This window comes from Heteronotia binoei, unplaced genomic scaffold (genome assembly GCF_032191835.1).
Source record: "Heteronotia binoei isolate CCM8104 ecotype False Entrance Well unplaced genomic scaffold, APGP_CSIRO_Hbin_v1 ptg000807l, whole genome shotgun sequence".
Lineage (NCBI taxonomy): Eukaryota > Metazoa > Chordata > Lepidosauria > Squamata > Gekkonidae > Heteronotia > Heteronotia binoei.
The window spans coordinates 124,008-151,556 of record NW_026800101.1 but is presented as its reverse complement, the minus strand read 5'-3'; the positions used below and the strand labels follow the sequence as shown (position 1 = coordinate 151,556).

At 45.2% G+C, this 27,549-nt stretch overlaps 1 protein-coding gene across 1 annotated transcript in view; it reads left to right on the top strand.

The window, feature by feature from the left end:
* The window catches only part of LOC132590805 (stalled ribosome sensor GCN1-like), a 65,762-nt gene that overhangs the window by 18,061 nt on the left and 20,152 nt on the right, over positions 1-27,549 (top strand). Inside the window, exons 18-41 of the mRNA XM_060263732.1 lie at positions 784-943; positions 3,188-3,377; positions 3,493-3,617; positions 4,216-4,394; positions 4,783-4,876; positions 6,062-6,175; positions 8,242-8,440; positions 9,700-9,858; positions 10,904-11,085; positions 11,909-11,989; positions 13,720-13,863; positions 14,586-14,713; positions 15,390-15,579; positions 15,694-15,764; positions 15,883-16,048; positions 17,989-18,183; positions 21,184-21,430; positions 21,821-21,942; positions 22,891-23,005; positions 23,842-24,021; positions 25,382-25,602; positions 26,204-26,272; positions 26,659-26,797; positions 27,298-27,494. Of these exons, the coding sequence (XP_060119715.1) occupies positions 784-943; positions 3,188-3,377; positions 3,493-3,617; positions 4,216-4,394; positions 4,783-4,876; positions 6,062-6,175; positions 8,242-8,440; positions 9,700-9,858; positions 10,904-11,085; positions 11,909-11,989; positions 13,720-13,863; positions 14,586-14,713; positions 15,390-15,579; positions 15,694-15,764; positions 15,883-16,048; positions 17,989-18,183; positions 21,184-21,430; positions 21,821-21,942; positions 22,891-23,005; positions 23,842-24,021; positions 25,382-25,602; positions 26,204-26,272; positions 26,659-26,797; positions 27,298-27,494 (3,667 nt within the window). The remainder of the gene's footprint in view (positions 1-783; positions 944-3,187; positions 3,378-3,492; positions 3,618-4,215; positions 4,395-4,782; positions 4,877-6,061; positions 6,176-8,241; positions 8,441-9,699; positions 9,859-10,903; positions 11,086-11,908; positions 11,990-13,719; positions 13,864-14,585; positions 14,714-15,389; positions 15,580-15,693; positions 15,765-15,882; positions 16,049-17,988; positions 18,184-21,183; positions 21,431-21,820; positions 21,943-22,890; positions 23,006-23,841; positions 24,022-25,381; positions 25,603-26,203; positions 26,273-26,658; positions 26,798-27,297; positions 27,495-27,549) is intronic.

Here is a 27,549-nt window from a genome sequence, read left to right as displayed (position 1 = left end):
AGGGCATGTATAGAAAGCTATGTAAAAACAAAATGGCAGCAATTTAGTTCAAGCAAAAGCAGAAGATTATTTGAGTACAAAAAAGGAAGTGGATGAGTGGTGGTAGAATTAGTATAGCTCTAACTGAGAAGCCATGAAGAATGCAGATAAAACTCACAAAGGCAAGAAGGAAACAAGAATATAAATCATTTAGCTAACTGGATGTATTTCCTAATAGTGTTGGCCATGGGTCGGGTCTCCTCCCTAGTCAGAACAGCACATGGATTAAATCACTGAACTGAACAAAACAAAACAAAGAACAGTGGCTGGGAGCTCTTTTTATAGGTAATTTGAAACCCGGAGCCTGGACATCTCAGTGTCTTAATTCAAGTGGGAAACAAGGGGAGTTCTTCCCCTCATGCAATCGTATGAGGGTTTAAGGCCAGTCTAGAGGTGTAGGGGAGACCATGCAAAGGTAATTCTGTTGGCAGGCCAGGCTTATTATGTACCTGTCAGAATGGTCAGATTATGGGAGGAGTATGACAGTCTTTCCAGACAGTAATATAACTCCCTTCCTGACTGAACCTTCCTACCAGCACCCTGGGGGTTTGGGCAACAGAGACACCTTCGGCACAGAAGGAAGGAGGGTTTAAGGGAGGGATAAGGAGCTTGGGCAGCATAAACTTGAACTGAGCTTTTTAAGTGAAGACACTGTCAAAACTACGACCAGGATCCTTTTTTCACTTGGCCGTTCTGCCAGCCATCTGCCCCTTCCCCTTCCTACCTTGTGCTCTCTCGTTTCAGACAGTATCACAAAGCCTTTTCCGCAGTCCTTCTCAGTCGGCCGTGGTGTGTCCGGAGGCTTGCCCAACAGACTGCAAGAAAGCTCTTGGCCTTGCCTGGAGGTTTCAAGTTGGCTTACGGGCTCTTAGAAGAGCTGAAAGCAGTTCTCAGTTCTCATAAGGTAAATGTTCCCTGGTCTAGCTGGAAGTTTAACGTTTCTCCAGCTTCTTGGACTTGCTGTGCAGGATGGGTCGGTTAACTGGAAGTGGCAAGATAATGTTAGCAGGGCTGCAGTGTTTAATCAGTGTTCGTTCACTGAGGCCTGGAAAATGCTGAGCCCCACCTTTAAGTCCCAGGAACTCTTTGCAAGAAGTTGACATCATGGTCACATGACAGGAAGACAAGGAGCCAGAGTTATGGCCTCACTGGTTTCCATATAACAAAAACAGAAACACGGTTTAAAGTGTAAATGCAATACGAATGACAACTGTGTGGCAAAAAATAATCGAATGCTTATTATTGTAAGAAGATTGTACTTGTAACAACAATCATTCATACATCAGTGACAATAAATAATGTCATAAGAACTCATGTGTCAGTCTCTTACACATATAGTCATAGTCCATATTAGGAAAAACACCTCATGAGTCATCTGAGAAATCTTGCCAGCAAGTCCTCCGTGAGACATTTGAAGCAGAAGTAGAAGCAAAGGCACTGGTTTTGGTATTTAAACCTTCTTCAGCCAGAGGCTTGACATGCTGATATAATAAATAAACTCAAAATTGCTATATCAGCATGTCACGGAGGACTTGCTGGCAGGATTTCTCAGACGACTCATGAGGTGTTTTTTTAGTATGGACTATGAATATATGAATAAGATATGTGAATTGTTATGACATTGTATTGTCATTGATGTATGAATGATTGTTGTTACAAATGCAATCTTGTTATAATAACGACTTAGCATTGGATTATTTTTTTGCCACACAAGTCCTCACTGGTGTCCAGGCAAGAACCATTCACAGCAGACAGAGCGTCAATTTATGCATGATCTTTTTAATGTGTTTCCCCATAGTCAGCCAGCAGCTGTGGGGAACTGCTTTTTTTTAAAAAGAAAAGACGAGGGCCCAAACAGATTTGGAATGGTGCCGCAGAAAGAGGGAAGAAGGGTTCCTGCCTCCCCCCTCTAGCAGTTTTCTTAAACAATAACCACACTGGAGGGGGGGTGTGTAATTTTGCTGCTCCATGGAGAGTATCCCCCCCCCCCAGCATAGTTTTGCATGAGGTAACTGCCTGAGGGGGGAGTCTGCTGGTGGTGTGTGGTTGCAGGGAATGTGAAAATGCTTGGAGAAAGGTAATGTATAGTTTGGCTCAAAGAGAGCTAGGGAAATAAAGTATAAACCCAGTATCCAAAACTGTAGTATAGTCAGAAGCAAGCCAAGGGGCAGAGTCCTGAAGGAAGCCTCTACATCAATGTGTGACCTTTTCTCACTATCCTCAGTATATATGCTAAGGAACAGGACATCTAGTAGCCCTTGCTCTCTAAGCATGTGCACCAGCAGCAGGTCCTTTCAGAAAGTGGCAACCACAAGTACGAGGGCTTTGCAGCCCAGATACTGAGGCCTTGTGACCCATTTGAGGCTCTGACCCAAGGGTTGAAGACAAGTGAGTAACAGGAATTGATTTGCCCCCAGTTAATTAGGCAGTAGATGATTTGTAATAGAAATCCATATAAAGTGGTAAAAAGCAAGCTTTGTTTTAGAAGTTGCATTCCCTGCTCTCTTAGCAAAAGAGGATTGGGGGTCCCTTCCCCACCACCTCCCCATGTGTTCTTTCCCTACTCATGAACCACCCACATAGAATTATGGAATTGGAATGATCATACCGTGTCACAAATTTTGTTAGTCTTTAAGGTGCTCACTTCTCCAGGTACAGCTAGCGTGTGAATCCGTCTATCCTTATATCTTGGAGAGTGGAGTGATTTCAGATGCCAAATGACAATTGAAGGTGATTGATGGTAGAAGGCATGATTGGATTAGGCGTCACATGCAGAGGGGTAGTAGGCATGGAGAAATCAGCATTGGTAATGAGCTATATCTGAAGAAGTGAGCTGTGACTAACGAAAGCTCCTCCCCTGCCACAAATGTTGTTAGTCTTTAAGGTGCTCCTGGACTCTTGCTCTTTTCTACTGCTCCAGACAGACTAACATGGCTACCCGTCTTGATGCATCATACTCGCTCAACCTCCACCTTCTGCTGCACTGTATTTTTCCTTCCTATCTCTATCCTGTTATGCCCTCTCTGCACCCAAGGGGTTTAGGGGCTCCATTTTTAGGAGTGATACCTCCCCCCAGCTCATACACTGCAGTAGCAGTGGTCCTTGTGTCATTCCACGAGGCCTTAAACTGGCTATTGTCCTCCCCAAGGTGCTTCCAGCCGAGGCGCTGGTGACAGAGTCTGGGGAACTGTCTGAACAGGGGAGAACATACATCCCCCCTCGAGTCCTTCGGGAGATGTTGTGCGTGGTCTCGTGTGTGGCAGGGCTGGATGCAGATCCCGAGGAGAAGGAGCAGCTGGCCTTGGAGATGCTACTTGTAAGCAATCATCCTTCCTTAGGTGAGTTTTTTGGGGGACTGCCATTGGACGTGGGCTTGTCTTGTCTTCTCAGAGGCCAGGGTGGGTGTGCATTGGAATCTCCTCTAAGTCACTTTTAGCCATTTCTCTCTTCCAGTGGCAGGGCAGTCTGGTCTATGGCCAGCCCTCCTGATCAAGATGAAGCTCAGCCCCGAAGATTTCGTCACCAAACATCTAGGGAACATTTTTGACCGAATCGTGGCTCAAAGACCCATGAATAAGGTAACCAGTTTCATTCTTTGGGAATGGTTTCCAGGGATATCTTTGAGCAAGCATGTGTTTGGGAGTGGGACGGCTGGGAAGGTATGCGGCTACCTCAGGATGAGGGAGACTATTGCTCTTTCTAGGTCAGTCATATGGTGAAACATGCTGTAGCTCTTCAGAGCCTTGAGCAAGAGTCTTCCCGTTTGAGCTATCAGAATTTGGATCTGTGGATGTATAGCATGTGCCCTGGATGGCCCCTCTCCAAATGACTCCCTGCTGCATTTCAGTAAATAGATTTTGACTTCAAAAATCTGCTTCTAAATAAGCAGTAGTGCCTGCTGCACTGGGAACCACAGCTCCATTGCTACCCCAAGACGAGCAAAACCCAAGCAAGTTATGCAGAATACTTTAATCTGCAGTCTTACTCTGCAGGATAAGAAATACCTTGATGCATATTTACACAAGGGTGAAGTATGTAGCTCCTTGTGGTTTGTTGTTCTGTAGAATTGTAATGTTTTTCCCCTGAGGGCACTCAGCCCTGGGCACTAGCACGCTGAAATGGTACTGCAATATGGAATTGTGATGGGAGTTTTAATCTACCTCTTTTCTTTGATAGTCCTCTCTGAATGCAGTGGGCTTGCTCTCCACCCTGTCTCCTGGCAGGGTGCTCCCTCAAGTGATCAGCACCATTTCCACCTCTCTGGAAAACCCCGCTCTGGGTCAGGTGACGCTAGAGGAGTTTGCCATCATGAAGACCCCTGAAGGGGAGCTGTATGACAAATCCATCTTGCAAAGGTGAAAAATGGATTAAATTATTGCAACTTTAGCCATCTTATGTATAATTGAAACTGATGTATGATACGATGTAACTGGGATTGATAGAATTTATAGCACCTATTTTTATTTATTTTAATTAATTTATGTAACTGTACCATATTTAAAGTATTGTTTATCTGTTTTAACTAAATCATGGCGCGCCATGTCTGTGAGCCGCCCTGAGCCCGCCTTTTGGCGGGGGAGGGCGGGATATAAGAATAAAATTTGATTAGATTTGATGTGTAACATTTTTGGGGTGTTCAGAGACGTTACTGTGCCAAGGGGTGGGTGGATGAGTGACTGTAGCAGAATTGATTTTTTGAAATTGCTCTTGTAGTTCATGTTCCTCTGTATTTTTCTGTGTCAGTGCACAACAAGACAGCCTGAAAAAGGCCAACATGAAACGGGAGAACAAGGCCTATTCTTTCAAGGAACAGATCATTGAGCTGGAGCTGAAGGAGGTGAGGCTTTATGTGCTGCAGAAATTAACGGAGAGCTGATTTGTTAGATGTTTAGACCACCTTTCCCCTTACTTGGGGCTCAGGGTGCAGGGTGGTGTACAACTTTCAAAATAACAAACATAGTCAAATTTAAAAATGTTAAAAACAGTAAAACAATTTCAGTGACAATTTCAGATGATGTCTGAGTCAGTTTGCTTTTCCCTAAGGGGGAGTGAGCAGAAGAACATAAGAGAATCCATGTTGGATCAGGCCAATGGCCCATCCAGTCCAACACTCTCTGTCACACAGTGGCCAATATATGTGTGTGTGTGTATATACATACACACACACACACACATACATATATATAAAGTATATATATATACAGTATATATACATACTGTGGCTAATAGCCACTGATGGACCTCTGCTCCATATTTTTATCCAATCCCCTCTTAATAAGAGGCCAGGCTAATTAAAAGCTGTCTTCAGCCATAGGCAACATATTGTGGTGGAGAGGTACAGGTACAAATTCCTCTTGAACTCTGTAGCCAGTCACCATCTATCAACCTTGGCTTGCTTTAGAGGCAGCAACTTAGGAAGAATTCCATATAGGTCACCTTGAGTTCCTTGGAGGAAGGCAGGGCAGAGGATGTGATCATGTTTGTTTAAAAAAATGCTGGAAAGGTTAATCAAACTAGTAGCACAGGCAGTCTTTGAAGCTTGTTATCTTTGCTCTCTTAAGTCTGAGCACCGACTTTGGGTGGCTTTGTGAAAACGACAAATAACCTGAGAGGTGGAAAGACAAACAGAGATAAAACAGTAGTTGAAGAACAGTGGAATGCAATGGTTTCCAAGATGCCATGATTGTATATGATCCAAATTTATTAGGTGTTTTCACTAAGTACAGGTGGAGTGTGATCCAGGGAGGAGTCATTAATATGTTCCAGGAATGGGTTAATTCCAGTGGGTGGCTGTGCTTCTACTGCATGGGAAAAGCCCAGGGCTAGCAGTAAGCCCCTTAGGGCCCCAGGCTACTCCCAACAAGCCCCTTAAGGCACCAGATTCTCCCCAAACACATTTTGCTGCTGCATCCACCTTAGGTCTGTCTTTAAGTCTCCTTTTGTTTCTCATGCTTATTCATTAGCTTTACATTTCTGAAGGTGGTTTCCCTATTAACAAAATAACTTGACTGGTCTTCTGCAGGAGATAAAGAAGAAGAAAGGGATTAAGGAAGAGGTCCAGCTCACAAGCAAGCAGAAGGAGATGCTGAATGCCCAGTTGGAAAAGGAATCCCGTACCAGGAAGGAACTGAAAGAGGCAAGTGAGGACAGAGTTGGGCTAAACCCAGACCCTGGTTGGGCGTTCACAATTCCAGCAAAATGCTTGCTGTGATGACAGGCAGAATAGGTTCAAAAAGGATCTCTGTGCTGCAAGGATACCTGGGGATTGTGGTGTCTCTGCATGTTTTGTTAACAGACGTGTTGCATTCCCCCACCTCACTGTCAGGTTGGACAGCGGATTCATCCCTCACTGCAATTGTGTCGCTAATGTAGTGCTTTATTTTTCTTGGGGAAGTAAAAGAGTCAGGAGAAGCACTTGGTTGACCTCCCAATTTCCTCCAGTTGACTTCCTGCCCTTGGCAAATTGCATAGAAGGAATCCTTCACGTAATCCTCTCCTGGATTCTGTTTCTTCATCATTCTGGAGAGAATGATGTTGGTTTAGATGAAGACTTGAGACTGTTACAGTAGGAAGGGGAAAGTGGTGCCTTTCCTTGCTTGGAACTCGTTAGACCAAAGGTTCCTTGGAAAGTCCGCTGGTAACCAGCTGCTATCACTCAGGTCCTTCTGAGAACCTGTAGACTGACCTGCTGAGGGTAGTCTTCTAGCACAGTAGTAGAGCAATAGCAATAATTTATAACCAACCTTTGCAGTCTAGCACGTGGGGGAGAGATTAAGAGAAATATCTCATCGCAATAGATTGATCTAAGCAAAGCAAAAAAAAAGTATTTATACAAGGGTTTATCATAAAAGAAAGGGGAAAAGGGGAAAGGTAGTTGGATCTAAAGGGGGTGGAAAAGGCAAAACAAAATACAAAGAAAAGCACATAGCAACAACAGCACAGATATATTAAAATGAAAAGCAATACAGCTGAACTTACTAAGCTAAAGTTACATTACCTATGCTGTAGATGACTTCTTAGAGCATATGCAAAGTTTGTTGCAGTAACAAGAAATCAGAGGAGTCCATAACTCCTTCCCAACTTCCTGTGGACCCAGTTTCGCTGGAGACTAAAAACAAGGGAAAATCCCAGATGCCCATATATATTTATGCTAAATGAAGTTGGACCTAAACCAGCCTCCTTTCCAAGAATGACAAACTGATTTCTCCAATCCTGTGCAAATCTCCGCCTCTGATGTCAGAGGCTCCTTTTACTGATCAGAGCCATATACAATGTAGCCCCACCTTCGTCAAGCACCTGGCAATGGCACTCTTAAGCTTAGCAAGCTTTAGGATTTCTGTCACAGGAGCGCAGGCAGGCACCCCATTCCTGTCAGTGATAGCTGAATGTTTCCACCCAGCACCTGGGTTGTAGAAATGGGCCAGGAACTCGGGCTGCCAATCTCCAGGTGGGGGCAGGGGATCCCCCGGTTTGGAGGCCCTCCCCCTGCTTCAAGGCTGTCTGAAAGTGGTGGAGGGAGGGAAATGTCTGCTGGGCATTCCATTATTCCCTATGGAGTCTAATTTCCATAGGGTATAATGGAGAATTTATCTGTGGGTATCTGGGGCTTGGGGTGAGGGCTGTTTTTTGAGGTAGAGGCACCAAATTTGCAGCATAGCATCCGGTACCTCTCCTCAAAACATCCTCCAAGTTTCAAAAAGATTGGACCAGGGGGTCCAGTTCTATGAACCCCAAAAGAAGGTGCCCCTACCCTTCATTATTTCCAATGGAGGGAAGGCATTTAAAAGGTGTGCAGTCCCTTTAACTGTGATGGCCAGAACTCACATTGGAATTCAGTTCTGCTTGTCACACCCTTACTCCTGGCTCCACTCCCAGAGTGCCCTGATATTCCTTGAATTCGACCTGGCAACCCTACCAGGAACTCATGGGGTGATCTTGGGTCCAGTTATACTGTCCCAGCCTAGCTTACCTCATGAGATGATGTAAGGATAAAATGTGAAATAAGCAACGATGTATGCTGCTGTGAGTTCCTTGGGGGAAGGACAGGATAAAAATGTATGCCATGGGACTCTTTGATGGTTTGTTCTGTGTTTGCCCTGACAAAATACAGGAGTGCATTTATGTGTATGTTCTCATTCAGAACACGCTGGCTTTCTCTTTAGATCATGTTTCGAAAGTAACCTCTGTTGTGTCTTCTTGCAGCTCGATGATGAATTGGAATTCATGTTGGGTCTTCTAGATGCCGTTCTAAAGAGGAACCCACCTGGTCTCTCTCAGTACATCCCTGCTCTCGTTGGCTCCTTCCTGCCTCTCTTAAAATCACCATTGGCTGCTCCACGGATTAAGACCCCTTTCCTTTCTTTGGCGTCTTGTGTGATGCCTGCTCACTTGAAGACTTTTGGTTAGTGTTGATAAAGCTTCGGTTTTATTAAACTACGGTACTTTTCCCAAGAGGCTCAAAATGGCTTACATGAAATAAAGCTCACTAGAATGTTATCATGAAAAACTAACAGGGCATATGACTTAACAGCAATTAAGACATCAATGTTGTCTGCAGATTTTCGTTTAGAATAAGAAAGCTGCTAAGGTGGGCCCTACTTGACAGCCAGTGTTTTAACAGGAGCCTTGCTGTGATCTGAGCAAGGGCAAAAAAGGCCAGCTGCGTTAGTTTTGCAGCATGAGCAGAGCCAGAGAAAAGGCAAAATCCTGTCCCTGCACACAAAGCATAGCTAGCATAGCATCAATCACCTCTGCCTCCTGCTGCTGCTCCATAGGGAGTGGGAGAAAAACAGGAGCAACAATTGCATCTGTTGGTGCTGTGACATCACTTTCTGCTGTGTAACCCAGGTGACATTGTCTCATTGGTTACACAGCAGGATGTGGCACTGCAACATCAGTGGATGCCATTTGGGTAAGCCCCACCCTCCATAGTGCTTTGGGGTTGCCAGCCCTTGACTGGCAATTTATAGCAGGAGTAATGTTTTTATGGTGGTGCTCTGCAGACGTGTTCATAAGAGTAAAGGGGCAGAAACCTTGACGTGTGAAGTCTCCTCTCCACTCATCCACCTTGGCTCCAGTATGCATCTGCACTCCCATCCCTGAAGTTATTGATCACATAGTCTGTGTGCCAAACAAAACAAGTCAGCTGGCCACTTATGGTCCAAGCTCAGCCCGCAAGCATTGTTTTCTCCCTGGAGGGAGCAGCTATGTAGGCAGAGCTCTGAGTTGTGTGTTTAGCCCCCTGCTGGTGAGAGGGAGTTCCTCGTTTTCACCTAGAGGAAAAGAGTACCCTGAGCTGCTAAGTACCCTCTCACATAACTCTCTAAACCTTTCACATAACTTTCATAACCTGAGTACCCTCTCTCATAACTTCTGTTTCCGCTGGTGCCTTTCTTGAAGAGGTCTCTTGTCTTCTTCCCCATTCCTGTTCTGGCCTCCAAGAATAAAAATGGCCCCACTGCATTTTAAAAGAAAGTCAAGAATATGGAGCTTTAACCAAATGTGCCAGAGCACAGTTTGTGTTCTTTATTCAGTGGTACTGCCACAGCAGTGCAGCTTTCTAACATTCTTTTGTTGTTGTTGGCTTCTTGTCTGCATCTGTAAGACTACCCTTGCAGCAAGCCAAATCCCAAGTTCCTGCTGTTCTTCCCCTTTTTGCAGGGACCTTAGTGAGTCATGTGACTCTGCGGTTGATGAAGCCGGAGTGTGATTTGGAAGAATCCTGGTGCCAGGAAGACCTGCCCACTGCTGTCCATCGAGTGGTTAACTTGCTTCACGCAAACACTGTTCCTGGCCGGATGAGCAAGGGGGAGGCAGCTGGTGAGGCAACTTTCAGATTTTTCAATTTGTGGAAACTTTGCTTTCATCTCTTGGGTCTTTTTTGTTTGCTTGCTTGCTTTCAACTGAAACAGAAAAAGATCCTCCATGTGCTAGTCAAGCCCCAAACTTTGTTACAGAGGTAGCTTTGGCCTTATCTATACATTCAGCAGATTGAGGCATCTACGGGGGTGGCAGAGTGCTCCTCATCACTTGTGACTATAGGTGGCAGATCTCAAAGGGAGCTGACTTTTCTAGACCAGAACATTGGTCTTTCTAGCTTTGTATTGTGTGGTCTCAGTCTTCCCTTTGAACTGAGTTAGTGTGAGCTAGCTCACAGTTTTTTAATCTCCAGCTCACACATTTTTGGCTTAGTTCAGGAAAAGTGGCTCCAGAGCAAACTAATTTATGCAGTAGCCAAATGGCTAACTCACAGCTTTAATGCCAGTAGCTCACAAAGTAGAATTTTTGAGGGATTCTGGAGGGATGGTGGCTCAGTGGTAGAGCATCTGCTTGGGAAGCAGAAGGTCCCAGGTTCAATCCCTGGCATCTCCAAAAAAGGGTCCAGGCAAATAGGTGTGGAAAACCCTGGAGAGCCGCTGCCAGTCTGAGAAGACAATACTGACTTTGATAGACCAAAGGTCTGATTCAGTATAAGGCAGCTTCATATGTTCAATTTTTGCTCGCAAGACTCCACAGCTTAGAGGGAGTATTGTTAGTGGTCTGATCATCACTGGCTTTCCAATGGACCCAGTCAGAGAAGGGCTTTTCCAAACACCTGCTCCCTGGGATCGTTTATGTGAAGAAGGCATGGATTGAGCCTGAGGCCTTCTGCTTGCAAAGCCGAATGAACCATGGTCCTGCCCTTCATTTTGAATGGTTCCTCAACATGAAAGACAACTAGCTTAGTGAGGAGAGGGCTAGGTTAAAACTGTTGTCCTTGCCCAGCACTCTGATGCAACAAGCCAAAGCATTCTGCCTGCCCCACAGCATGTGTGGAAGCTGCTTTCCTCACTGACATTTCTTGGTTTTCTTCTGCTCCTTGCAGGCCCTGTGCCATTATCGGCTCCAGCATTTTCCTTAGTTTTTCCTCTTCTAAAGATGGTGCTGCTGGAAACTCCCAATGATAGTGAAGAGAAAGAAGAACTTCTGGTCAAGGTTCTGCAGACCATCACAGTGCATGCACAGCTTCGGTCATCTACAAATAACCAGAGTTTGCTGGTTGATGAGGTTAGAGTTGGTTCTGTCTTCCAGAAATGTGCAGAGGCATCTTTACCCTTTTTTGTGCTTTTGAAACCTTCTCATTCGCGCAGGCTCTGAGTGAGTCCTGGTAAACAGAATGTTAACTAACGTATGATAAACAGAAACCATTATTAAACATATGGTTAAAAAAGGTAAACCAAAAATATGTGAAGTTTGGGAAAGAAAATCTAAAATGTGAAACTTACTGGTCTGCACGCTCACTCTCTTTCCCATCTGGCACTTCTTGGTTTGAGAGCTACTCCCAGGCCTCCTCCAGCATCATGGTCCCCAATCATCTTCTTCCTAAGTTATTGTCATTCAGGCACACCAGGGCGCTTTTAAATTCTTCCCCATCCATTTGACTGGCTTGGATGACCTGACCTCTTCGAAGCTTAAAGAGGGTCAGCCCTGATTAGTACTTGGATGGGAGATGGCTAAGGAAGTGCAGGAATGCTACGCAGAGGCGGGCAGTGGCAAACCACCTCAGCCTAATCACTTGTCTCAAAAATCCTACAGGGTGTCTGTAAGTTGGCTGCGACCAGATGGCAAAAAAGTCCTTGCGATTTCCTTGACTTATACCCCAGAAAGTTCTTTCTTCCTCCCTTTTTTGTATTTTTTTTTTTTTTTTGCTTATGGAGGGAAATACAATAGTTGCCAAGTCCCAGGTCCTGGACAGAGGAGCACTTAACTTTGATTGCGAGCTGTCTGTTCCCCGTGGGTTGTGCTGCTGCTGCTCTCAGTAATAAGATGAAGGCATTTTCATGACAAATGTTCATGCTTTGCTTTTTTGTGTTTTTTCAATGCTTGTCAGAACGGTCCTGAGTTACTGCCTCGTACAGATATGCTGCTGCTCCTGACTAAAGTGATTGGAACCGGCTCTCCACGATTGCAGGTGAATTGGCCAGTTATTTCAGTGTAGGTATGGCCAAAAGGTAGCCTGTGGGTCAAATGCAGGCTATCGGAGTTACTGCCCCTTTGTCCCTGATGACCTCACTAATGTTTTCGAATTGTTAGCAATAGGAATTCTGTACTTCTAACACTACATAATATCTGTTTTGGATGTTCTTTGAGCACAAGCATTTCACTCACTGGGAAGCCCTTTCTGCAATGTGGTGCCAACTTCTTCATGGAGTTGGCCCCTTCCAGCCCTTGTCTGGGACTATGGAGTAGTGCTCAGGATTATAGACATTGGCCATCCCAGTTCTAGTGCATGGATGGCCCTGTGGTGCTGAGTAGTTGTGCATTTGGCCAATAACTCCAGAAATATCTGTTAGGCAGGGTAGGGAGGACTTCTTCATGAGACCTTGGGGGAATCAGATGCCATTCTTAAACAGGCAGTACTTGGCAAGGTGGCTAGTTGCCCACCGTTAATGTACTTCATAATCCATTAATTAGAATAGGGATAGTCAAACTGTGACTTGGGAGCCACATGCAGATTTTTCACATATATTATGTGTCTCACAGAGGTTGAGGAGGAACTTAATGCGGGCTTACTCTCAAATAAGTGTGCTTAACATCAGGACCTCAGTCAGCCTCTGAGTGCCATGTGTGAATTGGGAAGGAGAGGGAAATGGGCAGGCTTGCAAGCTCTTCTCCTCCACCACAGAGGTTGCCTGGAGGTCGCCTGGAGACCTAGAACAGGGGAAGAAAGCACAAGAGCCAAGGGAGCCACTAGAAGGAGGGGTGGAATTAGAGTGCTGTGCATGGTTCCACCTTAATTTCATAGCTCTTGTTGGAGTTGTTATTTACAGTGATTTATATGGTACAGGTGTGTTTCCTTTTCCCACAAAAAATAATTCCCTAACCTTTCCCTATGCTGGTCTTATGGGGACCGTTATGTCCAGCTTTTGTTTTTTTAAAAATCTCCTTCTAGTGTGGTCATGTTGTAAAGTGCATACATATGTATTTTATCTTTCTGTGCAAAGGAAGTATTAAGAGTTTTAATAAAGACATGTGTAATTTTCATGTCTTGCGGCTCTCAAACAGCTTGGCTCTCAAGCCAGTTTGGTGTAGTGGTTAAGTGTGCGGACTCTTATCTGGGAGAACCGGGTTTGATTCCCCACTCCTCCACTTGCACCTGCTAGCATGGCCTTGGGTCAGCCATAGCCCTGGCAGAGGTTGTCCTTGAAAGGGCAGCTGCTGTGAGAGCCCTCTCCAGCCCCACCCACCTCACAGGGTGTCTGTTGTGGGGGAGGAAGGTAAAGGAGATTGTGAGCCACTCTGAGACTCTTCGGAGTGGAGGGCGGGATATAAATCCAATATCTTCTTCTTCTTCAAACATCTGACATTTATTCTATGTGGCTTTTACATTTGGCCAACCCTGGATTAGAATTTCTTTGGTTCAAGGATCCCTGTAGAACTTTTGATCTCATGAGAATATGCTGTTTTTTCTTACTAGTTGGGATGGGGAGTGGGCAGGTTTTCCTTGGCCAGGGATAGCTTTGAGAGAAGTTGTATAGCAAAGAATTCACTTAGAACAGTGCTGGGGTTAGCTCATTTATATGATCTCTATTCTGGGCAGTTCTCAAACTTCAGAAGGCAGCATATGAATAACTCAAATAAATCTTCAAGTTGTGAAAGTGAATTTTGGGTAGTCATTCTAAATCCGTCGACATTTCTCAGGTTTTGGCTTCGAATGCACTGACAGCTTTGTGCGCCAGCAGCAGTGGAGAGGATGGTTGTGCCTATGCAGAGCAAGAGGAAATCGATGTGCTCCTCCAAGCCCTTCAGTCTCCATGCATGAACGTTCGCGATGCAGCTCTCCGGGTCCGTTGGAATCACATCCTCTCTTGGACAGGAGGGGTTCTTTGCTTGCTACCATCCTTCACGCCTCCTCATGTCTTGAAGTTTATGCTAAATTTATTTACCTAAACCAAAAGTGTGCTGCTTTTGGGCTGAATTAGGGCCCTTGAGGTGGCACCATTTTAAAAAATGTTATATAACAAACATCATATAAATAAGCAAAGAACAAAGAAGAAGGGTCAGTCAATGAGGGTACACCAGACAAAACAGAAGGGACTTTGCTTGCTGATGGAAAACAGTGATGAGGGGGCAGGTGGACAACTCCCCTAGGGGATTATGAATATGGAAGGATGACCGGGACTATTAAATCCAGTGTTCAGGATCAAGGGGGATGCCAGGTACCGGGGAACAAAAAAAAGGGAGAGCCATTGTCTTAATTCCTTGATTGTGAACATTGCATAGTCTGGCCACTGTCAAAATTTCCTTGCATTCTTTGCAGCATCCTGTGGTTGTGGCTGTCTGCCATAGTAAGAAAGGCAGTGAAAAGAGTGACACATAGAAGTATGATGCTGCTCATGTGGAGCAATGGGTGAACAGCTCAACATGCAAATTGCAAGCGCTGGAAGAGAGAGTTCAGCCACTTCCTAGTTTAGCTTTCTCCAGACAGATGGAAGCCTTGAGATGCCAAGCAGTGGGGAAACGGAAGATAAGCTTTGCGCTGATTTGTCTGGTTGATTTCTGTTCAGGGATTGATGGAGTTACAGATGGTGCTGCCAACTCCAGATAGCGATGAGAAGAATGGGCTCAACCTCTTGCGCCGTCTCTGGGTGGTGAACTTTGACAAGGAAGAAGAAATTCGAAAGTTGGCAGAGAGGTGAGGTATAATTTTTGGCCTTTTTTTCTCCCTCAGGAAAATAGTTCAAATGGCGAGTGGTTATCGTTTCTCTGGGACCTGAAGTAGTATGTTCATGACCTGTGAACAAACCAAGTTGCCTTTGGCTGAATTGGAGCATTTGCCCACTTTTACTGCCAGCAGATCTTCAGAGTCCCAGGCAGAGAAATGTCTTTCGCAGCACCTGCTATCTAAGATGACTTTATAACTGGAGTTGCCAGGAATTGGGCAGTCCTCATGCAAAGTGCATGCTGAACCACTGAGTTGTGGGGTATTTTGATCTTCTGCTGTGGTGGAGGACCAGAACATGTTTTTCTAAAATACTCAGTTTTCACATGTGTCATTCCCCCTTCTCCCACATCCAATGCAAAAACTCCAGAATGTAGGTTTTACGTTCCCTATGAAGTTTATTCCATCTTTCCCCATGGCCCAAGGTGACTTAAAATGTATAATTAAAAACATGAAAAAAACAATAAAATCCCAATTAGTGATTTCCCCAACTTAATACAGTGCTTGCGACTTTTACGCTTAAAAGTTCTGGTAAATGTTTTAGAACTGTATTAGAATGTTGTACACTGCCCTGAAAAAAGTTTTCTGTATTGTTGTTGTCTCAATGCAAGATGGAGGATGGCCATTTCACTTCCTTGGTTACTTGCAGGCTGTGGGAGTCGATGGGGCTGGAGCTGCAGCCGGATATCTGTTCGGTGCTGATTAAAGATGTCATCCACTACGAGGAAGCCGTGCGGCAGGCAGGTGCCGAGGCGCTTTCCAAGGGCGTTGAACAGTACCGAAGCCAAACCAGGGAAGTCATGACCAAACTGATGGAGATTTATCAGGAGAAACTCTATGTAAGTTCCAAGGAATAACGTTACCTGTGCAGATGGAAACTGCTGTTTCTGCCTCACATGGTGCCTGAGCAGTTCCCCCCACTGATGGACTTCTACCTCTTTCTCTCTCACCAGAGGCCCCCTCCAGTTCTGGATGCTCTTGGACGTGTGATATCGGAATCTCCACCTGACCAGTGGGAAGCCAGGTACTCCCTGTTTAAATTCTGACACTCTTAATCTAAACAAAACATTCCAAGCTTTCTCTTCTCTAAAAAAAATATAGTGTGAGATGAAATTATAATAACTAGCATGTCATCCTCACAGGTGTGGCATTGCTTTGGCCCTGAACAAACTTTCTCAGCATCTGGATAGCTCACAGGTGAAGCCTCTTTTCCAGTTCTTTGTCCCTGATGCCCTTAATGATCGCAATCCTGAGGTCCGAAAATGCATGCTGGATGCAGCCCTCTCTGCGCTCAATACCCATGGCAAGGCAAGTTGGATTTGAGCTCTTGTTTAGCATTCAAGTAGGTACAAATGAGAGACCTGCAAGGACTTATGGGGTCCATCCAGTTTCCCCTATTCTGCTCTGTTTTCTTTTCCTTTCCTGAAAGCCCCCATTCCATTCCCCTCTCCTCTTTTCCTGCTTGCGTCTCTCCTTTCCAGCCACCAGCCAACCTACCTTTATCTGCTTCCCTACCTTGAGCTTTCCTTCCTTCCCTCCCCCAGCAGCCTTTCCCTTGGAAACTCTGGTCCAGTTCTGCACTGGGGGGAACCTGCAAGGACTACCATTACTCCACTTTCCTCTTTCCCACCTCCTAGCAACTCCCATATCCTTACTTTCCCCTGCTTTTTCCTCTCTTTTGAATTCATCCACCTTTTATCTGCCCCCCATCTTCAACTATATTATTTACTTCAATTATATGCTACCTTTCTCCACAGTTGGGACCCAAAGCAGCTTACATGATTTCCCTCTCCTGCATTTTATTCTCACAACAACCCTGTGAGGTTGGTTAGGCTGAGAATGTGTGAGTGATTCAAGGTCATCTATTGAGATTCCACAGTAGAGTGGGAATTCAAACCTGAGTCTCCCAAAGCACAGTTTGAAACTTTAACCACTACACCACACTCTGGCTTTAGTGCGTCAACTGCTTTTGCACAATAGCAAGCAGCTGGACCTGCGTGAGTTATGCAGACTGCATGGTATCAAGTCACCCAGTGGCTGCTGATGGGCCTGGCCCCCACTGAGTCCTTTCTCAAAGGCTAAAAGAGCCTTGAAAGGGCCCTCCTCTCTTTCCCTACATTTTAGTAACAGAATGGAATGCTGGCAAAACTGTTGTGGTTGCCTAGCAATAGCCACCGAGGGCATCTTTTTCTTAATGCTACAGGTGCTGCTATCGTTTTGAGTTTTTAACCCTCCTGTGTATTTTTTTTTTTAAGATCCTGGATTTTTTCCCCTGTAAACTTGTCTGTTTTGTCCATTCATCTTTTTTTCCCTCCTGGTTTTCAGATTTTTTTGCAGTCCTGGGGCATTACCCAAGTTTGTAGAAAAAATTTCCTTTTATGTAAATGAGCCTAATCCTGATCTGTAGATGGGCCCACATGTCACTATTCGATATAAGATGTCTGAGAAGGGAATGAAGTGCAGTGTTGAAACCCAGGTCGTTAAAAAGTGTTTAGAAAATACATTCCCAAGCGTGTATGGTGTAGAAGTCAGGAGCTCTGAACCAGGAAGTCCCAGTTTCAGATTCACCTTAGCCTTTGGTAAGTGGTCTGGTAATGACAAGCCATTATTGTCTCAGCCTCAGTTTCCCATCTGTACTGTTGGAATAACACTGACCTCTTTGCTTGGTCATAAGGAAAAAATTCCACTTCATGTATATAAATACAATCTGTTATGCTGCATATCAGTCATGGTAGAAGGGTTAAGCATGGGATAGGAAATGGATAAACCCAGTGCTTCTAAGTGGTGTGTTTGTCTTCTTTTGCTAATATTACCTAAATTTTGCTAACATTATTTCAGTTTGAACCGAAAAATCTTCCCAGAAAAACCTGCATTCCTTTTTCTGGCAGAGAAAAGTTTGTCATTCCAAACATCCACTATTCTTTTCAACTGGAGACGGAAGGGATTGAACCTGGGACTTTATGCAAAAAGATTGTTCTGCTGCCATGACCCCCTGCCCTCAGAATTACTTCTGGTGGTACTTTTATTGTGCTCCTCCCATTGCAACAATTGAGAGCGCAGGAAACAATGCCTGCAATTATAGTCTCTCGAATAGTCGCCCCCCCCCTTCCCAGAAATACAAAAGAACAGATTTTTCTGTGGGGTAATTTTAGATTTAATTGTGGATTAGAGGCTCCACCTCCAGTACCCAGCTGTGCTTAAGTGGGTTTTCTTCTGGTCATGGGTAACAATATCTTGACGACTTTCAGGACAGTGTTAACTCCCTGCTGCCAGTGTTTGAAGAGTTCCTGAAGAACGCACCGAACGATGCCAGCTATGATGCCGTCAGGCAGAGTGTGGTTATTCTGATGGGGTCTCTGGCCAAACATTTGGACAAGAGCGACCCTAAAGTGAAACCAATCGTTGCCAAACTGATAGCGGCACTCTCCACTCCATCCCAACAGGTAGTGTATTCTGCTTTCTTCCCACAATGGCAGAACAAATTTGAAGACCTTCCCATGAAGAATACGCACAAGTCCCCACTTCATGCAATAACTTGCAAGTACAAACACAAGAAGCCATTGTAGGGAGCATACTAAGCAAAATCTCGCTCACCTACGAAAGTGTTCTGTTATTTTGAAACATTTATTTATTTAATTTCTATCCTGCCCTCCCTGCGAATGGGCTCAGGGTGGATCACAACATAAAAACTATAACAATAATCAGCTTAAAACTTTTTAAAGAATCCAATCCAAAGCAATAAAGATGGCTGTCTACAAAAACATGACATCCCTGGTCTGTGTCAAAGTTGTAGATATTTGGGTATAATCAGGTCCAAGGGTTCCCAGGTAAACGAATTCCCTGCCAGTAACAATGAAATAAAGCAATTTCCCAGCCAGGTGGGGGGGGGGGGGGTTGAGCAGGAGGGGCCAAATGGTATTGGGCATCTGCTGCCTCAGTTTTTTCAGTGGTGCCTGTTATTATTTTTAAAGACTTAAATTCCCTGCAGTCCTTCCTTCTCTTTTGCCTCCCTTCCGCACTAAGGCATAGCAGAGGTCTGCCTTTGATGGCTCCTCCATTGAGGCATTGTCCTAAAGGAAAGAAGTTGCTTTGGCCCTACTTTGGTTTAGTTTTCTTGGCTGTTTCAAATGGTTTTCCCAGTGGGCTGAATTTTATTGTGGTTCAGTAGGGCATTTTCTAGAGCCCTGTGGCACAGAGTGGTACAGCTGCCGTACTGCAGTCCAAGTTCTGCTCACAACCTGAGTTCGATCCCAGCGGAAGCTGGGTTCAGGTAGCCAGCTCAAGGTTGACTCAGCCTTCCATCCTTCCAAGGTCGGTGAAATGAGCACCCAGCTTGCTGGGGGTAAAATGTAAATGACTGGGGAAGGCAATGGCAAACCACCCCGTAAAAAAGTCTGCCATTAAAACATTGTGAAAGCAATGTCACCCCAGAGTTGGAAATGACTGGTGCTTGCACAGGGGATTACCTTTACCTTTTAGGGCACTTTATATATAATACTATTTATCTACAAATTTTGTAAATAATAACAGTAATGTATCACAGTACACATACAACCTGAAGAAAGCAAAAGTCCAACAATAGACAAAGAACAAGTAATGGCAGTAATAATTCATGTTCCATAGATGGGCATAATGAAATTGGTAGACAAGTATGCACTGGGATCATACAGAGTTTGAACTGGAGTATTAAAACCAGGATGCAGCTGTATTTCTTAGGGGTCTTGGAGGTTTGCTGTGTAGATTTTTTGGCAAATTTGGGGAAAGGCAGCCTATTTGTGAAGTTAGCTGGGTTTATTTATTTATTTGATTTCTAGCCCTTCCTCCTCTGCACAGCAGGGCTTAGAACAGACCCCAAGGGGAAGGAGTAAAAAACATGTAAAACTTCCTTTCAGATTGGTGCTATGTCATGCTTCAAGTATTCTCCTTTAGTAAAAAGGGTTGTTGTGTGTTTTAATTTGGAGGGTTTCTTTAAAATGGCAGTGGAACCTGTTAGATCCAAACCAGGGAAAAGTGAAATGCTGCATATCCACAGTTGGCCACTTGAGGGCGCACTTGTCTTCTTAATGCTCTCAGGAGGATGAAAACTCATTTACCAAAACAGTTAAGGCAGTAATAACTATATGTATTTTATACTTTTCCTTCTGGAAGATTTTAGTTGGACGGAAAATTGCACAAGTCTAAGAGACCCAACAGGAACAAACACCTTCCCTTTACAATAAACAGTAATCCATTTTTATATTTTAAGACTGAGCAATTGTCAAAACATCTTTACTTTTTTTTTAAAAAGAAAAGAAGTGTGACCCTATTGGAGATCTGTTTGATGTAGATAACTGAGCAGTGAACTGCTACTTATGTGATTAGGAGAGATTCGTGTTGGAATAATATTCTTCAGTTATCAGAAGTTCATTTTTTTAATTTTAACTTTTGTTTGAAATTAATAAAAAACAGTAAATGTCAACAAATGCAGCATTGAACATGAACATATGAAGCTGCCTTATACTGAATCAGACCTTTGGTCCATCAAAGTCAGTATTGCCTTCTCAGCGATTCTCCAGGCAGCGATTCTCCAGGGTCTCAAGCTGAGGTTTTTCACACCTGTTTGCCTGGACCCTTTTTTGGAGATGCCAGGGATTGAACGTGGGACCTTCTGCTTCCCAAGCAGATGTTCTACCACTGAGCCACCGTCCCATTGAGCTAAAAAGGCAGATTACAGACATAGAGCTGTATAAAATGAAATAAATTAAGCATATAAGTAGATATTAAGGACTTAATTACAATTAACAAAGAATGTAACTAATATTTAAACTATTACCACATTTCACATGCAGTTAATAACATCACAAAACTGACTAGGAATAAATGAGCTAGCCATACACTGCTGATAGTAAAAGGCTTCAAGGAAGAAGAAGAAGAATTGCAGATTTATACCCCGCCCTTCTCCCTGAATCAGAGACTCAGAGCGGCTTACAGTCTCCTATGTCATCTCCCCCCACAACAGACACCCTGTGAGGTGAGTGGGGCTGAGAGGGCTCTCCCAGCAGCTGCCCTTTCAAGGACAATTCCTGCGATAGCTATGGCTGACCCAAGGCCATTCCAGCAGGTGCAAGTGGAGGAGTGGGGAATCAAACCCGGTTCTTCCAAATAAGAGTCGGCACACTTAACCACTACACCATAGTGGCTCTCTAGGAAGAGAAGGGAAGCCATTTATATAGTAGGTTATTCGAGGAATTAGAATTTACTGTAGAGGTGACATAATCAGAGATTGTGTCCATTGCATAGATTTCCCAGATTTTTGCATACCAAGATTTTAATTGGAGAGGACCAGGACGTTTCCAATGAAAAGCAATCACCATTTTTGCAGCTACTAGGAGTGTAGAGATCAGAGCTTTGCATTACGTCAGTTGGCATACATCCAGTGACCTATCAAGGGCTACTTCTCATAGGTTCAGGAGTCTGTGGCCGGCTGCCTTCCACCTCTTGTGCCTGCAATCAAAGAAGATGCGGGAGGAATGATCCAGAAACTGATGCAGCTGCTGCTGGAATCAGATAAGTACGCTGAAAGGAAAGGGGCCGCCTATGGGCTAGCCGGCCTGGTAAAAGGCCTCGGCATCCTCTCCCTGAAGCAGCAGGAAATGATGGCCACTCTGACCGATGCCATCCAGGATAAGAAGAACTTCCGGCGGCGAGAAGGTGAGTTGAGCATGCTTTTCTCCTCAACCTGGGCTGCTCTGTTTACATAGCTTAGACCAGGGGTACTGTTAGTGCAGCCCGATAGGCGCTGCAAGTTTGAATATGGCCATTTATAGCTGCATTGCTTCCAGCGAAGGTATAAAGCAGCTATCCCTGACTTTGTCTTGGTTCTGCTGCTGAGATGCTGCAATTTGAACATAGCCTATGGACGTCAGGTTGCAGCTTGACTCCAGAGGACTCAAGTCGAGTTTACATTGCTCTTAATTATTAAGGGTGTGTTCCTTCAATTAGCTGTGTGCTGGTTCAGTATCTGAGAATTAGCATAGACAAATGATTCAGCTGCGGGCTGGCTGATATGTTGTCCTTGTTGACTGTTCTGTCTCTCATTAGGGGCCTTGTTTGCTTTTGAGATGCTCTGCATCATGCTCGGGAAGCTCTTTGAGCCCTATGTGGTTCACGTGTTACCCCACTTGCTGCTCTGCTTTGGAGATGGAAATCAATACGTCCGAGAGGTAAGGGGCATGGTGTTCCCAAGAAAGCAGGCAGGCAGTTTGACAAAGAGCTGTAACCTTTCCACCTGCTTTTCCATGGCATGGAATCCGAGTGAGAAGGATAGGCTTCCTGCTACTGAAAGGAAAGGGGTCATAATTGAGAATGGGGTGGAACACAGATCAGTGCTAGACCACCTGCTTTGCATGCATTGGGTCATAAGCATCTCTTGCAAAATCTGCCTTTTCTTTCCATGGATCTTCCCGTTTCTCCCTCTCCCTGGTATTACGTTGCTCCATGGCCAGGGAGCAGGACCTGTCAGACAGTATGCAACACTGTGTACCGATTAGTGTATTGCACTAAGATCTAGGAGACCCAAGTTTGATTAGCTTCTTTTGCCAGTAGAAGAATAAAACACTTTCAAAAACCAGAGTGATCAGCCCTGACCTGGATAGCCCAGGCAAGCCCAATCCCATCAGATCTTGGAAGCTAAGCAGGGCTGACCCTGGCTCCTTAGAATACCAGAGCTGGAGGCAGGGGCAGACTTTTTTCAACCACCTCTCTGAATAGCCTCCATGCCCCCAAATAGGGATCAATTGCAAGAGATCGCCATGGCTTCCAGGTGTGCACACACATGCACGCACACAGAAATACAAAGATACAAAAAAACTCCCTGAACAACACCACCACCAAAAAACCCCAGAGTGTTCCTGCCTAATGGGGTGGGAGCAGCAGGATCCAGTCTGACTCCTGATGAGAGTGAATACTCATGACTGTTACTGTTCTTATCCTTGAGTCTGTGGCTGTGGTTTTCATCCTCACTCCCCTTCCCCTGCACCACCTCTGCACTTATACTGCCATTGCTAGAAGCCAGCCTCATCCTGCTCCAATGCAAGTTAGAATTATGTTTGACGGTTGGATCGTGACAAAAATGGAAGGCAGATCCTAAACCCAGTCTTCTGTTCCTCCAGGCTGCAGACGACTGTGCCAAAGCAGTGATGAGCAACTTGAGTGCCCATGGTGTGAAGCTGGTCCTGCCATCATTGTTGGCTGCTCTAGAGGAGGAGTCCTGGAGAACCAAAGCTGGTATGATCTTTGGTCAGATGTCCTTGACTTGTTGTCAAGAGGGCTGACCTCTTCAGCCAGGCTTTATCTGGAAACTGCTTTCTTTTGTGCTTCATGCTGCCAACAGGCTGGGAATTTGTGCCTCTGCAGTGTGGAATTGGGGAAACAGGCTTGGAGTCAAAGGTTCTCTGTGTGCATTTGTCCGTGTGCGAGATAAAATAAGTTTCTAGTCCTTGTAGCAGAAACAATTTAGATTTTTAAACAATGTTTGCAAAAAAGGTTCTGCTCAATGGCTGGGTGGAAAGAAGTTTGTGTATGTGCAACTTGTTTTCTTAAATCTCTTTCCTATTTTCTGCATAACTCTCCATAACTCCAGAGCTTGCACAGCACTGAGAAGAAGTCCACTGAAATTACCAGCCTACAAAAAATGCATTAGCTGTCTTTGTGCATGGCTATAGTTAGTTATTGATGGATTAAAAGAAATAAACCCCCTGCTGTTGTCAGGTTTCTGTGCTTAGTTGCTGGAGGGTCATCTTCTTCACCACAGACTGTCACACAGGTGGCAGATTAACAACCTTGGAATTGTGTTTTCTGAAATGCATGACATTTATTTTATCTGTCTTATTCCTGCAAAGAAGAGTTAGGAGGCTTAAACAGTCCTGCGAATGGAGAATCCTGTCAGTTCTGTACGAACTTTCTTTTCCTGTCAGATGCAGTTGACTTTCTACTTTAAGAACTCCCAGCCTCACAGTCCACAAACCTTCTGAGTTAATGTCACCCAAACCTTCTGAGTTAGTTGACTTTTACCTTTGCTCCAGTGAGTTGTTTGCTAATGTCCTACTTCCTGCCTCCCTCAGGCTCTGTGGAATTGCTGGGGGCCATGGCCTACTGCGCTCCCAAGCAGCTCTCGTCCTGTTTGCCAAACATTGTGCCAAAACTCACCGAAGTCCTCACAGACTCCCACGTGAAGGTCCAGAAGGCAGGGCAGCAGGCGCTCCGGCAGATTGGGTCGGTTATCAGAAATCCTGAGATTTTAGGTAAGCATCTGTCATGCAGAATATTTCAGACCAAGGGCATCAGCATTTCCACTCATAAGTGTAATAATAACATTGAAACATGGAGAGCACAGGGCCTTTCCATGAGCTTTGGAATCTCTGGGCACACCCCAGAACCATTTGATTAGGCTGGAGTAAATATCTGTGGATTTTTATGTCCAAAATAGGTGGGTAGAACATAAGCACATACTGCAGATAAGGATGGATGGGGAGCCAGACACTGGGACTGTGTGTGCCATTTGGGGCTTGAAGGTGTAGCAAGCTAGGAAGAAGCAATTCTGGGGCCTCCAATTTGAGTCCCCGGTGGGTTCCCCCTGTTGTAGGTTTTTGAGGAGATGGTTGCGTTGTGTCTTGCTGCCATCAGTAGGTTTAGGGCTGACAAAAGAAAGAACCTCACATCATGCAGAACTGTGGAGTTTGCTGTAATGAGGCATGGTGAGGGCTACTAGCTTGAACAGCTTTTGGAAAAGATCTGTTCTCTGTGAATGTAATTCTATCAGTGGCTGCCAGTCATGATGCCTAACTAGAACATCTGTGTTCCGAGATAGTATACTTTTGAATACCAGCTGCTCAGTGGGGTGGACTTTTATGTCCTGTTCATGAGCAAGAAAAAATGGGTAAGAAGCCAATGGTACAATCAAATTTATTTAGTTGTGACCCTTACGCATACCAGGTTAGCCTCCTCGAGGGATGAACCTACACTGATTCCACATTAGCCTTTGTCTAAGTCTTGTTCTTGGCTCTCGAGTTTGCACGGGACAGGGAGCAAGCAGGGAGCATGCAGCCCCGCTCCAGAGTTGCCAATGCAGAATCCAGGAAAAAGAGAAGAAGAAGAAGAAGATATTGGATTTATATCCCGCCCTCCACTCCAAAGAGTCTCAGAGCAGCTCACAATCTCCTTTACTTTCCTCCCCCACAACAGACACCCTGTGAGGTGGGTGGGGCTGAGAGGGCTCTCACAGCAGCTGCCCTTTCAAGGACAACTCCTGCGATAGCTATGTCTAACCCAAGACCATTCCAGCAGGTGCAAGTGGAGGAGTGGGGAATCAAACCTGGTTCTCCCAGATAAGAGTCCACACACTAAACCACTACACCAAACTGGCTCTCACACACAGAAGGGAGGCAAGCGCTAAGTGTGGAATCGGTCCTAGTTTCTGAGTACTCAGAGACATCTTGCTGGTCTTTGTTTGCAAGAGGATGATAGACGTGATGGATTGTTGATCTGATCCAAGACGGTCGTTCTCATAGTGGGAGAGACCTTTTATCAAGAGGGATCCCATTGCAGTTAGCACAACAGTGGCCTCTTTCGGTGACCTTGTTCCATCTCCTTCCCAACCCTCAGCAATTGCGCCGGTTCTCCTGGATGCCTTGACGGATCCCTCCAGGAAGACTCAGAAGTGTCTGCAGACTCTGCTGGACACCAAATTTGTCCATTTCATCGATGCGCCTTCTCTAGCCCTCATCATGCCGATTGTCCAGAGAGCTTTCCAAGATCGTTCCACCGACACCAGGAAGATGGCAGCCCAGATAATTGGGAATATGTATTCACTGACGGATCAGAAGGTATGCTGCTGAGGACAGACTCTTCCGCTGTAGGCTCCTTGTAGAAGGGCAGGCAGATCCAGTTAAGGAACTGTAATGTACCATACTGGGAATATAGTACATTATGAACACACCCATAAACACTCATGAAGCTGCTTTTTACTGAACCAGGCCCTTCGTCCATTAAGGTTAGCATTGTCTGCTCAGCCTGGCAACAGTTCTCCTGGGTTAGTTCTCTCTGGGAGTATCTCCTGCTAAGCAGAGTTGCCTGTCTTGTACTCTGTCCCTTTGTTGCCATTTAAAGGTTCTGCCTCATAGCTGCAGCAGATCACATCACTCCTTCAAGCTAGCATGGGGGGTTGTCAATTGCAGTTTCACAACTTTGACCTGTCATGCTCCAAGGATGGCAGGCTTACCTGCTGCCCTTTCCCTTTATCATACTTCACATAGGCATTGGGGAGGTGGTGGTACCCAGTGGGAGTGAACTGAGAGTGAGTCTTCAGCAGATGCATTTTGTTTCAGAGCTGTCCCCAAGCGTTTCTTTTTATGGTACAACCACCTTGCTTCCCTGTCCAGTTTTTCCCCACGCAATTGTTCCAACTCACCCATTATCACGTTTCAGGATCTGGCTCCTTATTTGCCCAGTGTGACTCCTGGACTGAAAGCGTCTTTGTTGGACCCGGTGCCTGAGGTATGTCTCCCTGACAAGTCTACTGTTAGACCTCTGAAGCTGCCTTACAGCGAGTCAGAATAGTGGCTCATTTACCACAGCATTGCTTATTCTGACAGGCCCACAAGTTCCCTCCCCTAGATCCTGTTAATTGGAGGTGCTAGGAATGAACCTGGGACCATCTGCATACAAACTGTGTGCTTTACCGACTGAGCCAGCAGCACCAAGGAGGAACTCTCAGCCCATCTTCCTCAGGAGGGCTATCAATTCTGAATGGCAGCAGCTCTCCAGAATCCCAGCCTTACGGCAGCCGTTGAACCTTGTGCGGGCAAAAGGCATGCTTGCCATTGAGTTATTGGCTCCTTGCTTCTCTCCAGTTCTCATTACCCCTTTCTTTGAATCTGCAGGTGCGCACGGTATCTGCAAAGGCACTGGGCGCTATGGTGAAGGGGATGGGTGAGTCCTGCTTTGAGGACTTGCTGCCTTGGTTGATGGAGACCCTGACCTATGAGCAGAGCTCGGTGGATCGATCTGGTGCTGCACAAGGTAAGAATGACTGGCTTTGTGCAATGCTGGAGTTCTCTTCTCCTTTTCCCTTCACGTCGTCTGGCAGATTGTGCATGGGATGATAGGGACTCGCGCTGTCTTCTTGGTTAAGTACTGAATTGAGGTGCGAGAGAGTCAGTAATGGACCATGAGCATGCCAGGCAGCCTGGGGCAAGAAACCAATTGCCTTGGTGTTCCATATACATCGCCCGACCTCTCAAGATTGTTCGGAGGTTAATTCAGTAAAGGTTACCAAATACTTCTTAATTGAAATGTGCCATAGGAATGATGAATAATTATCAAAGCCACAAGAGGTCCACGCTAAAAGAAATGCATATTAAAGAGATAAAAGTTGAGGTAGTTAGGAAGCTGGATTCTCCGGGTAGTACTACGTTCTGCAGCTTTTCTGTGGGAACATAACACACATGCAGCCCTGATTATAATAACTTCATCTTTATAACACTGAACTGTTTCCATCTCCTCTCCTTCTACCAATATAGGTCTGGCTGAAGTCATGGCAGGCTTAGGGGTAGAAAAACTGGAGAAACTGATGCCAGAAATTGTGGCTACAGCAAGCAAAGTGGACATTGCTCCGCATGTCCGGGATGGTTATATTATGATGTTCAACTACTTGCCCATTACCTTCGGGGAGAAGTTTATACCTTACGTTGGACCCATCATACCCTGTATCCTTAAGGTAGGAAGCAGTTTGGATGTTTGAATCCTTTCTTTTAGGGGGTTAGAGGCTTTTT